At 38.4% G+C, this 12,389-nt stretch overlaps 2 protein-coding genes across 3 annotated transcripts in view; one reads left to right on the top strand and one right to left on the bottom strand.

Moving 5' to 3' along the window:
• SGCE (sarcoglycan epsilon) overlaps positions 1 to 12,389 on the top strand; it is a 30,416-nt gene that overhangs the window by 12,055 nt on the left and 5,972 nt on the right. For both annotated transcript variants that reach the window (XM_042817601.1, XM_042817600.1), the window contains 7 exons: positions 1,634 to 1,791; positions 3,995 to 4,067; positions 4,706 to 4,904; positions 6,016 to 6,178; positions 9,451 to 9,662; positions 10,379 to 10,405; positions 11,162 to 11,350. In XM_042817601.1, the coding sequence (XP_042673535.1) occupies positions 1,634 to 1,791; positions 3,995 to 4,067; positions 4,706 to 4,904; positions 6,016 to 6,178; positions 9,451 to 9,662; positions 10,379 to 10,405; positions 11,162 to 11,350 (1,021 nt within the window). The remainder of the gene's footprint in view (positions 1 to 1,633; positions 1,792 to 3,994; positions 4,068 to 4,705; positions 4,905 to 6,015; positions 6,179 to 9,450; positions 9,663 to 10,378; positions 10,406 to 11,161; positions 11,351 to 12,389) is intronic.
• Positions 6,578 to 12,389, bottom strand: part of CASD1 (CAS1 domain containing 1) — a 37,332-nt gene continuing 31,520 nt past the window's right edge. The window contains exon 21 of the mRNA XM_042817597.1: positions 6,578 to 7,216. The gene's annotated coding sequence lies outside the window, so the exon portion shown is untranslated. The remainder of the gene's footprint in view (positions 7,217 to 12,389) is intronic.

Consider the following 12,389-nt stretch of genomic DNA (forward strand, 5'->3'; position numbering starts at 1 on the left):
AACCCAAGGGAGTTGAGAGGAAGGTCACATTGCACCTTGGTGGTGGGTTAGTGTGGCTTTCCTACTGTTCTGGTCCTCTTACCCACAGCCAGATGCGAAAAAGCTGCCTGAAAGCTAGTCACTGTTTGGCAGCTCTTTGTATGTGTCCCTCGGATGGAGATGATAGTCCTCCTTCCTTCCCTGGGCTACTTTTCTTCCCTCGATGGCAGCCTGCTGTCAGCTTCAGGTGTCACCATCTGACAATCACTGCAGGTGCCACTTCTTGGCTGAGCTTGAGGGTTTCAGTGCACATGTGTGTGAATAGGTGCAGAATGGGTCTGCTTGGCTCTGTGCCACTGAGGATCTGCAGGTCCTCAGCCATGGCTGACTTCATCTGCAAAAGCTAAAATAAGCAGTTGAAACCAGCCATTGGGAAGAGTACCAGTAGGAAACACAAGAATTGCTCTTGCAGTTTGGTTTCAGGGGGTCTCAGAGACTGCATCTGAACTATGGGCAAGTGTGGCCAACTGTGGATGCATTTTGCAAGCACGTCTCTTCCTCTTTTTGAATTAATTTATTATCTTAAAAAAAATTGTCTGTCAGGCTGTTTGTGCTGAAGGTTTTTATGTCTAGATAACAGAAGCTTTCAAGCATCAATGGTTACACGGCTGCACTTTGTGCTAAGCCCTTCCAGGCACATTGTTAAAGTGAAATAAATAAGCAAAAGTAACTAAGAAACGTTTTTCATATAAACACCAAGATTGGAAAAGATCTCTAAGATCATCCAGTACCACCGTCCACCTATAACCAATATTTCCCATCCAACCATGTCCCTCTGTACAACATCTAAGCTTTTCTTGAACACCTCCAGGGATGATGACTGTCTTCCATCCATACCTCCCTGGGCAGCTCATTGCAGTGCCTGACCACTCTTTTGGAGTTGTTTTTCCTAGTGTCTTGTCTGAATCTCCCCTGACATGACCAGAAGCCATTCTCTCTAGTCTTACTTCTAGTTTCATGGGAGAAGAGACTGACTCCCACCCCATCACAGCATCCTTTCAGGCAGTTGTAGAGAGCGATAAGGTCACTCCCGAGCCTCCTCTCCTGACTGAACAATCCCAGCTCCCTCAGCCACTCCACATCACGCTTGTGTTCCAGACCTCTCACAGCTCTGTTGCCCTTCTCTGCACACACTCCAGGACCTCAATGTCTTTCCTGCAGTGAGGGGCCCAAATCTGAACACAGTACTCAGGGTGTGGCCTCACCAGTGCTCAGTAGAGAGGAAAATGTTTGAGAATTAAAGGCCTGAGACCTTTGTGCTTTTGTCAGTAGGGAGGTTAGATGGTTTGATCCTGGGTAGAGCTGAAAAATCAGACCCAGTAGCTCTGAGGTAGCTGAAAGTCTAGGAAGTACAAGAATGTTCATCTTTGTAGCTGGTTATATTTTTTAAGTATGAATTTCTTGGTGCTTACAAATGTTGAACAAGAAACCAAATAATTTTGATGTATTAAAGATTGGCAATTTTTTTTTTCTCTTTGAACGTGTTTAGAAGACATAGCTGGAAGTCAGAATAAGATTTTTCCTAATTGAAATATCAAAATTAATGCATATAACTTTTTGTTATAAATATTCTAATATTGCTTTTCCTATCTAGGTGAAATAAGCAATGATCCTATAACGTTTAATACCAATTTAATGGGTTACCCTGACCGACCTGGATGGCTCCGCTATATACAAAGGACACCATACAGCGACGGAGTGCTGTATGGTTCACCAACTGTAGAAAATGTGGGCAAGCCAACCATCATTGAGGTATTTTCTTGTTTGTCAACAGGTATTGCCTCTTGGTTTGTGAAAACAAAACAAAAACAGCTTATAAATAACTGTACTTATTCAGATTATTTGAGTTCTGAACTTTGTAGCGTTCTACCCTAAATATGGGCCAGACTGGGAAATATTGTATTCAATCAATAAACAGGTTTTAATTTTTTTAAAATTAGATTGTTTTTCATCAAATATTCTCTGGCTCATTATTTGTATTTATTGACAGATTTTATTTTAATTGGCAGTTTCATGTATCTAATTCAGTTCTTGAAGTTGTGGCAATGACAATCCCCTACTTTATTTTTGACAGTCAACTATCCAAATGCTTAAAAGCATCGATTATTCACTGAGCAGCAGTTGAAAGGGAAAAATATATATATATTTGCTATACTTTGTCATGTGTATCATAGCAGAATGAGTGAGACACCATGCAGTTCATAGTGTCAAGGAAAATCTACTAATTAAACTTGCTTCAGCCATTTTGCTTCTTCAACTGTACTTTTGTCTTAAGCCTTTGATGAGATTTTTTCTCTAAATTGTGTTTGATATAGTTGTCATCCTCGAGAATGACAACTCTAAAAGTTAAGTTATATGGCAGATAATTTTACTCATGCTAATTCACTTGTGATTTCAGCATGACTAATCACATCTGCAAAATTAATCGTGTGCAAAAGTACTTGCAGACTTCAGTTAGCTTTCTGTAGAGGAAACCATTATTTTAAATTGTCTTTTTTAAAATGGCTTGTGCTTTTACATTCGAGGGTCTAAATCAAGATCTACACTGCACAAATGAGCACAAGCCTATATTTGAACTCAGTCTTGTCTAGCATACAGATTACTTCATTGTGGACCTATGTTTATATGTGGCTTTTGAATTAATTCCTTCCAATGAGATGAGAGCAGGTTGCATTTTTTTCTGCTTCTAGTAGAAAAGCTTCCTACTACCATCTGAGAATCTGAGAAAGGCAGTTGCATATTCTTGGCCTGAATCTTAATTTCATCATGCCATAATGCCTGAGGTGATGTCGTGGGTAGGTAAATCAGTTGGATGAGACCTTGTAATTAGAAGGGCCTGATATCATGCTTAGAATGGATAACAAAGGAGATTAGCTCCTTTGAAAGCTGTGTAATGACAGTTTTGTTTGAATGGATGCTGAGCACATGGGCAGTTTCCACCACTGCTGCTTTACTAGCCAGAGCTATACAGATGTCCAGACTAGCAACCGTCATTGCTGAAGTGCAGGCTGAAAATGGCTATATTCCTTTTGATATGTGGATTTTGTACAACCAGAGATTTGCTCTACCTCTCCTCTTTTAGTAAAACAAACTGAACTGTGAATCTAAAGAGAAAGGTGGGTTTTATTTATTTTGTAAAAGATTTATTACCTTTCAAGAAATAAACAAGTAGAGAAAATAGTAGTAGTGGTATCCAAGCTCATTCTGTATTTGTTATGAATGAGTGCATGATTGTAGTTCACTTTCTGAGTACTCGTGCAGTAACCACAGAGAACTCTGTTTGACATTTGTGACATTTCAGGCACCTCATATATTTAAAATATAAGATTGGTGTCCTTGTGTAATTAGATAATGGGTACCTAAGTTTCTGAAAAAAAAAAGGCATGAGAGTTGCATCTATCTACTAGTTTTCAGTTTGTCTACAGTAACAAATTTCAGCATTTGTTCAAAACTACTTCTGTTAGAATGCTTATGAATCCATTCATGGAATAAAAACTCACTGGGACTAGAACTAAAACTAAATCCCGTTCCCAAAGACTGCAGTTGCTTGGCTCCCAATAATCTTTTATTCATATATCTAGTTAGTTTAGATCCCTAAGGGCTATCAATGAATGTAGATTTCAGTACTGGGGGTGTAGGTTGGAATGGAAAATGAAGAAACCCATCTTTGCTTGTGGTTCTTTTTACATCAAAGGTAACAGGAAAGAACATATGTGTATGGCAGAAAACTTTTATCTGGACCAAAATGTATTACATTTGGATATATCCCATAGATAACTGTATTTGTCTATAGACTGATAGAGAAAATTGTGGTGTCCTGACTTAAGCTGTATCAAACAGGAAAAAAAGCATTTAGAAGATGATAAGCATTTTTAAGTTGCTCATTTTCAGTATTTCCTTTACCTAATCTTGGTATTTCCATCATTGTTTTGTAATGATTTCTTTTTTATTCTAGATCACTGCATATAACAGGCGTACTTTTGAGACAGCAAGACATAATTTGATCATTAATATAATGTCAGCAGAAGGTATGTACAGAAAGTAGCTTGTTGAGGTTTGAACTGAATAATCAAAAAACTTTTGGACCCTGGTTCTTTTAAGATAAAGAACAACGTATAGTTGTCTGGGCTTCAAACCAAATGTAGGGGCACAAAGGGGATGTAAGACAGGTTTTCCTCTTGATTCATTTTTTTACTTTTATCTAAATTATTTCTGTCAGGTAAAACCATGTCATGGTGCTTTAAAGTACTTCATGTTTTTTGAAAGAACAAATTTCATAATATAAAATATTTCAGCACAGCAGAACTTTCTACAGCAATCTGCAGTTGAAACTGTGCATTCAGATTTTCTGGTAGCAAGGTAACAGTTTTGATCCCAATGTTAGCACGAATGTAACTTCATTTAATGAAGTTTCAGGAGCTGAGAATCTGTCCCTCCAGTTCCGTCTTCCCTCTCAGGGTAACTCCATAAATGACTCGTGATTTTAGCTTCAGTAATAACTAATTTAATCAAATTACCATTTTAGGCTCAAAGCGGGGTGCTTTAAATACAAGATTTTTGGAAAGGCTTATCCATCTTAAAGGGGTATTGCACTAACTGTTGCTTTAAATGATTTGTTATGAAGTCACTGTTTAAGGCCAAACTCTTTCTTCTTCATTGCAACTAGATTTTCCGTTACCATATCAAGCGGAATTCTTCATAAGGAATATGAATGTAGAAGAGATGTTAGCAAGTGAAGTTCTTGGAGACTTTCTTGGAGCAGTGAAAAATGTATGGCAGCCAGAACGTTTGAATGCTATAAACATTACTTCAGCACTAGACAGGGGAGGGAGAGTTCCACTTCCTATTAATGACATGAAGGAGGGGTAAGCACACGTATCAGTCTGCTAGATTTGCTTTACTCTTCTTTTCTTACTGAAAGGCTTAGTATTTTATTCAGGTTCTCTAGAAACTTTGAAATGGCTGTTTTATATTTTGGGAATCCAGGTTGGTGTGAGATATGAAAAGTTTACTAATGTTCCAAGCCCCCATTATACCATGGATTTATTGTGCTACTTACAATAACAGTTCCTATCCATCGATTTTTACAGTCCAACAAATACCTGTCCAACAACAAATTCTGTTAGTTACAAAATAGTAGTAAACGATTTTGAAAGTATAATATTAATACTGAGAAATTGTGTAGTATGGTTTTTGAGTATTCAGTAGTTTCCAGTTTACAAAATAAAAATTTTTGAAACAGAATGGTATGGAGTATAGGATACAAAGTCACTTCTATTTCTGATAGAGAAGTGGCTTTAAACTGAAAGAGGGTGGATTTAGGATAGATGTTAGGAAGAAATGTTTTACTTACAGCTGGTGAGGCACATTCCTGCACTTTACAATCAAGTATCTAAACTCCTCAGATACCTCAAGTTTATACCTTTCATCTGTCCAATGTTCCCGAAGCACATAATTAGGGATCATGGATTTCAGCAAGAAAGACTGTAGCTACACGTGACACTGTTAAACACTAAATGCTCATGGAATGGCTTAGGTTGGAGGGGACCTTAAGGACCATCTAGTTCCAACCCCCTGCCATGGGCAGGGTTGCCAGCCACTAGATCGGTCTGCCCAGGGTCCCATATCCAACCTGACCTTGATTGTCTCCAGAGGTGAGGCATCCAAATCCTCTCTGGCAAACCGTCCCAGTATTTCCAGACGTGATTCATAACCATACATTCTGTTCTGAAATATGATATTTCATTTATAAAATAATCCAGTCTTTCCAAAGTACTGGTTGTGGCAGTGCTTTTCTTTGGCAAAATCAAAGGTTTCTTTTGGTATATATTGTTATTTATTGAAAGATATTTTTGGTGAAGTAATGTATAAGAAAGGCTGGTACATCTAAATCCAAGCTATGTGCAGACAAGATTCTGGATTCAGAGTCCTTGTTTTGCCTTGTTTGGTGAGTCTGTCACTCATCTCTTTCTGCAGTGTGTATGTTATGGTTGGTGCAGATGTTCCATTCTCATCATGCTTACGGGAAGTGGAAAACCCACAGAATCAACTGAGATGCAGTCAAGAAATGGAGCCTTCAATAACGTGCGACAAAAAGTTTCGTACTCAATTCCATATTGATTGGTGTAAAATCTCTCTGGTGAGTTGCTTTATTATTGCTTAAAAATGATATTTGTTGAAGTACAGTATTTCATTCTAGACATCATCTAAGGTAAGAATTTTGCCAGCTTGGCCAGACCACCATTCTAAATTCCACTTAATTGTGACTGATTGATGTTGTTTCCCATTTAGCAGCCACTCTTAATGTTGTGAAAAGATTTTACTCTGTGGGCAGAATTCTGTTAGAATACAGTGATAGTGAAACAACCATCTTTGTTTTTGCTAATACTGATTTATATAGATGATTGAAGACTATATAGACTTACAGAGCTAAAAGTAATGAGAATTATTTAGACAGTTCATTAATTCAGTGTGCTAATACTGCTAGTTACACTTGCTTTCCTACAAAGTATATAATGATGTATTGCTACCTTTTTTTTCCCCCCCAAATATTGAGTCTACAGCACCAAGTAGTTAAATAGTATTTCTGTGCTGTCAAAATACCTTTCCAAATTGTTTAAACCTATTTCATGTTAAAAAGATTTGAAATAGAGAATAGTCTTGACTAATGAAATCAAAACAACAGGAACTCTCTTCTTATGGGCAGATGAATATAAGAACGGTGACTGAAAACAGGTTTATTTTCCATTCAAGGATTATAATTCACAAAAAGGTTTTTATTGTTATTTTTACTTAATTTTGGTAAGGAAGATCAAGAAGTGATCCAGTATTCAAAGGTGACTTTGCAATAAGTTTGAACAAAGATGGTGAAGGTACATAAAATAAAAATGGATAATTGGTGAGCAACATTCAGATATTACTCAAGAGGAAAACGAAAAGGAGATGTGGGAGGATTTTGTACAATATAAACAAAAACTGTTGAGGATGAGAAATTTATTCACTCTCAAAGTCCATTAGATACCCTCCAACGCTTTCCTTCTATATACTGTGAATTAGGAAAGCTGATTGAAAGCTGGAAAATGATATTTGTTTTCAAAAGAATATCCAGATTACTTACTGCTTATTGGCTGTTGAAAAATTGCAAAGGTATGTGTACACAGGAATACTTTGGCAACACCTGAAAAATAGAAGGCAATCAGCCTTTAACAGGAGCAAACTATGTCAAGTTTTTTATTTCCTTTTACAAGACAGAAATAGAACACAGGTGCAGCAGCAGATATCATTTCTTTTTGATAATGTTTTTTGATACCATCCTATAAGTGAGCTGAGGAAACATGACCTAAATGAAACTGTTATGGTCTTAGTGGAGAACTGGTTGGATAGCCTGAATAATTGCAGCAGAATTACTAATAATTCCCTGCCATTCTCCATTAATATGATGGATGATGGAATGTGCTTATTAAATTAGGCTGGCAAGCCCCATGAAATTGAAAAGAACTGCATGGGCATGGAAGGACCAGGAAGAATTCAGGAAGACCATAAGGCAGTGGAGAAATAGCCTTGGAAACAATAGTGAATTTCTTTTCAAAAGGAGAAGTAGAGGAATTTGTACAGTAATGCACAAATAATCAGTTCTGCAAGTGCAGAATGAAGAGCAAGTGTTTAGGACTACTTCTCCATGAAAAAGGTGGGACAGGAGCGATGGCTCATAAACTAATCATGAAGCAACGTTGTCCTGCTGTCTTGAGAAAGGCAGAGGTCACCTTGGATGTGTAAAATGAATGGACTCCCTATGAGAAGCATAATTTTCTACAGCAGTTAATTACACGACCTTCTTAAATTTGGCACTTGGCGCTTGCTCTGGCAGCGTACCCTCATGACTGAATTTAGACAGTCTTAGGGGTGTTTGCCAATACCATTGTTTCTGCAGTCTATAACATGGTGCCTCAAAGTGAAAATAGAGACAAGCCTTTCTCTGATCATAGTCTGCTTTTCCTGAGGCAAGACAAGGGGCAGAAAGTCCTCCAAGATCTGTGGACTAGAAAAGTTGAGCTCCATCTCCTGTAACCGTAACACTGACCAGTGAGTGAACATAGAACCACTGCATCCTCTTCCTCCCACTGTATGAGCTGACTTGGGCAATTAACACCTACATCAAAGAGTTAGTGGGACCCAAATTCTGAAAAGATGGACAACAATACTTTCTTCCTCTGCTGCTTTCTTCCACTGCTGTCTGATAGTTTGTTCTCATTCCCTGCTTGGATGTCTGCCTCTCACATCAGTAAGTGCATAAATGGTTTTACTGCAGCTGTCTAGGTCTGGAGGTTCTACTAAGCAGCCAGGTGGAACTGATGTACTGAGTGTAAAATATTCTGCAGAACATCAATGAGTCTTGCACTTTAAAAATACTTTCCTTCTGGTGTTACCCAAGAACCTTTTCATCCTCCACACAAGTTTTAATGCGCCCTCTTGTGAATTAAATTACAAATGATAAAGGCATTGCCATCAACTGCAAGTTTCTCACAAACAGGCAGAAGGATAAGCGGGTAGGTAAATACAGTTTATTTCCAATTAGGTAGATGAAGGTAGATTATGGGAAGGGCCATCAGTTAAATGCAATATGAAATTTGGCAACCAAAAAGCTTGTATTTTCAGGAAGTTTAGATACAGATGTTGAAAGAAAAAAGCACGTGGCAAGGAATGCACCCTTCTGGAAGTTAATTGAATGAGGAGTTGGGAAAACCTAGGAAGTCTGGGTTTGTTAAGCAAAATGCTCATCTCAGGAGCACCCCACACTTCCTGCGGCAGGTGGGAGGGGTGGCATAGAGCTGCTCAGCCCTCAGCTGCTGCTTCTTGCACTTCTGGGTGCTACATGTCCAGAAACAGCTGGAGCGGGCTGCCCAGGGAGGTGGTGGCCAAGGACCTTGGAGGTGTTCAATAAACGTTTAGATGTTGCACTGAGGAGCGTGGTTTAGTGAGAGCTATTAGTGATAGGTGGACACTTGGCCTGGATGATCCCGAAGATCTTTTCCAACCTTGGTGATTCTGTATGAAGCTCAATAGGACAGCAAGAGGAGAGGTACTCTTCATCTCTACCACCTTCGTACAACAGAGGGCAGTATTGTTATTTAGGAAGATGAGTAAGAAATTAATGTATTCGTCACACAGAAATCAGTACGGTAATACTATAATAAAATAATATTTTGAAATCACCTCTATCAAGAACTTTTGACAAAGTGAAAGGATTTATTGTTTAAAAAATGGACAAAATGTTATCAAATTTGATAAACATTGTGCAACATAGGTTCTATTCTGTGTGCCTGTCGATTAAGTACTGCTTGGTTTTACATTCCTTTCCTTTGTGATATAATTGTCTTTTTCTTTATTTTTTTTCCTTTCCCTGGCTGTCAGGTTGACAATACAAAGCAAGTTTCCACCTTTCAGGAAGTGATTCGTGGAGAGGGGATTCTGCCTGATGGCGGGGAGTACAAGCCGCCTTCTGACACACTGAAAAGCAGAGACTATTACTCGGATTTCCTAATCACACTGGCGGTGCCCTCGGCAGTAGCACTGGTGCTTTTTCTGATTCTTGCCTATATCATGTGCTGCCGACGGGAAGGAGTGTGAGTACTTTAATGCACTAGTAAGAAGTTTCAGGTTTTTCTAAGGTTAAAATGCATAGGAGACTATTTATTAGAAGGATTCCACTCAGTTCATTAAAAATAAAAAAAAATAGAACAGGCCCAAAGACATCTGTTCTGAAATACCCAGCTGGCTAAACACATACAGAGATTTTTTTCCTAGGCAATGCATATAGGGACTCTAAATGTTCGAGTTGAAAGGGTTAAAAATCCCCACATAAACGTGAAATTTATCTCGCCCAAGCAAATAAACTACTAATAAAGGATCACTGGTTCAGGAAAATATTAAATAATTTCTAAAAGCTAATTTTATATAAACGGGCAGAGGATGTGCACTGAATTTAGATGTCTAAGAGCAAAACCTAAACGGAAAGCAGCAAGTAGCGAAACTCCTGCCATTCTTACACAAACTACAGTTTCATTTTGTCACAGAATTTATTTTAGCCAGAAGCTTGTTCTTTAACTTGCATTTCCATTTCTCCGTGTGTGTCTGTATGTGTTCTGTCTGTCATCAGAGCATCCCCACACGTGCGTTCACCGAGGCCACATCATAAACCCAGCTGCAAATGCTGCCAAGTTGCGTTTAGCAGAAACGTTGTCAGCATTTCTGTACCACGTACTGTTTCCATCATCAGACAGACTTAATGTTCCAACTATCAATGCTATTATTTAATTCATAAATTTTGTTTTGTTTTTAGGGAAAAGAGAAACATGCAAACACCAGAGTAAGTGTCTTCTTTCCTGTTATTTTTCTTTTATCATTTAATTTTCATTCTCAGTAGCTTGTCACGCTTCATACATGTGTGTCATAATCTTCTGTCATTCTCTCTAACCCACGGTTTAATTCATAAATGTGAAAGCTGCTTTTAAATCAGAGCCTTGGTGAGGATAGAAGAATCAGAATAAAAAGGGTTTGAAATTAATAACTATGAATTCAAAATAAATTAGTTATCTTAAAATAAATATCTTAAAATATAATTTATTCATAGAGTCATAGAATGGCTTAGGTTGGAGAGGACCTTAAAGATATTCTCCTGATGATCAGACCTCCCAGTCTGTATCTTTAAAGTGGGGGTCAGGAGGAGTATCCCAGAAGGTGTCCAATTGCTACAGCATAGAATGTTTTAGAATTAATTCTCTATGAGTTTTTATGTACCTACCGTGAGAATCAGGAGTTACCTAAACTTATTTTAAATGCAGCAAATAAATGGAATACTAGAAGTAAATTGCACAATTGTGGATCCTATGTGAAATACTCATCCAGACAGCAAAATCTAGTGGTGTAATTACTGCCTGCAAGGCTAAATATATTCAATGTTCATTCAATTATCTGTGTAGAGGTTTCTTGTAATCGGTGCACTATTGAGTCTGCAGCACGCATCAGTCCTCAAATTTTTTTAGAAGTAATAGCTGTAAAAATCGATGCATTTAGACAGAGCACTTAAAACCTGCATTCACTGTTATATCTCCTTTTGACATAGCATCCAGTTGGTCCACCATAGTGCTATACAGAAATCAACCAAAGAGCTCCGTGACATGTCTAAAAACAGAGAGATAGCATGGCCTCTCTCAACGCTGCCAGTGTTCCACCCAGTGACTGGTGAGATCGTGCCACCCCTTCACCCAGACAGCTACGACAATACTAGCATGCCACTGATGCAAACGCAACAGTAAGTGTTTCCATTAAAAGAAAACTTATTCTGTTACATAAATTAACTGTTACAGTGCTCATCATTTGAAACGTGTTTATTATGGGGGTGCATGGCTCGGTAGTTCGAGATTGCTCTGATGTTTGCCATTCAAGCAGAAATGAAGGCCTGCGATAAAATGAGATGAGTGGATTTTCAGGCTGCAAACATGGCAAGAGGCTTCATGGGGAACAGTCACATTCCTTCGTATTTTGGAGAAACTTACTTTTGACAGAGGAAGCAATTAAGGCCGTTCCATTTTAGAAACCCTGCCTCTTAGGAGTTCTGGTATAAAAAATAACAGCAGCCCCGTAAGATCCAGTCTTTGTAAGTATTTAGTCATGTACCTGTCACTCATGCTTTGTGTTTGAAGTGTTAAGACGGAACAGAAGAGAGTTTTCCTTTACAGAGATAATGTATAGAGACTTAACAATGAAAATGTTCAGAATGCTCAGCCATTTTCATTGTTGCCAAGATACAAACCTGAAAGATATTCACTTCCATTCCTCAATTTATCAAAACTTAAACTATTGAGACAGAGTCATCTACTGCTCTGCACATTTACCAATTGCCAAGTAGGTAGTGCAGGAAAAAGACATTTGCTGGAAGGGTTCGACTGAGGTGTGTGGAGCTGAGACAATGGCCTTAGATACAACTGGCATTGTTACTCAATGCCTGGGAACACAGAAAGTCAGGTTGGAAGCTGCTCATCTCGTGGGTGCATGTGAATGGGAACTGCAGGACCTTCATGATACCAGTCCAGTGGTCTGGTCCAGGGCCTGACCAACTTGGCCCTAATACATGCTTGGTCGCCACGTGTTCCCTTTTTAATGTAGATATGCACTAAGTATTTTCTTCTCCTTCTTCCTAAACTAAATTCTACTCCCAAAAAATCTCCAGAAAGCATAGCTGTATAACTTATCCCTTGTACTGTGAAGTGTTCTATCCTGTTGCTGCACAATAGCAGAAGGTAAAAGAAACAAGTCTAAGAAGATATAGATGCAGACAAGTTTAAGAAATC

The sequence above is a fragment of the Centrocercus urophasianus genome, unplaced genomic scaffold, assembly GCF_019232065.1.
Source record: "Centrocercus urophasianus isolate 14NV4802_14NV808 unplaced genomic scaffold, USGS_Curo_1.0 seq_16, whole genome shotgun sequence".
Taxonomy (NCBI): Eukaryota; Metazoa; Chordata; class Aves; order Galliformes; family Phasianidae; genus Centrocercus; species Centrocercus urophasianus.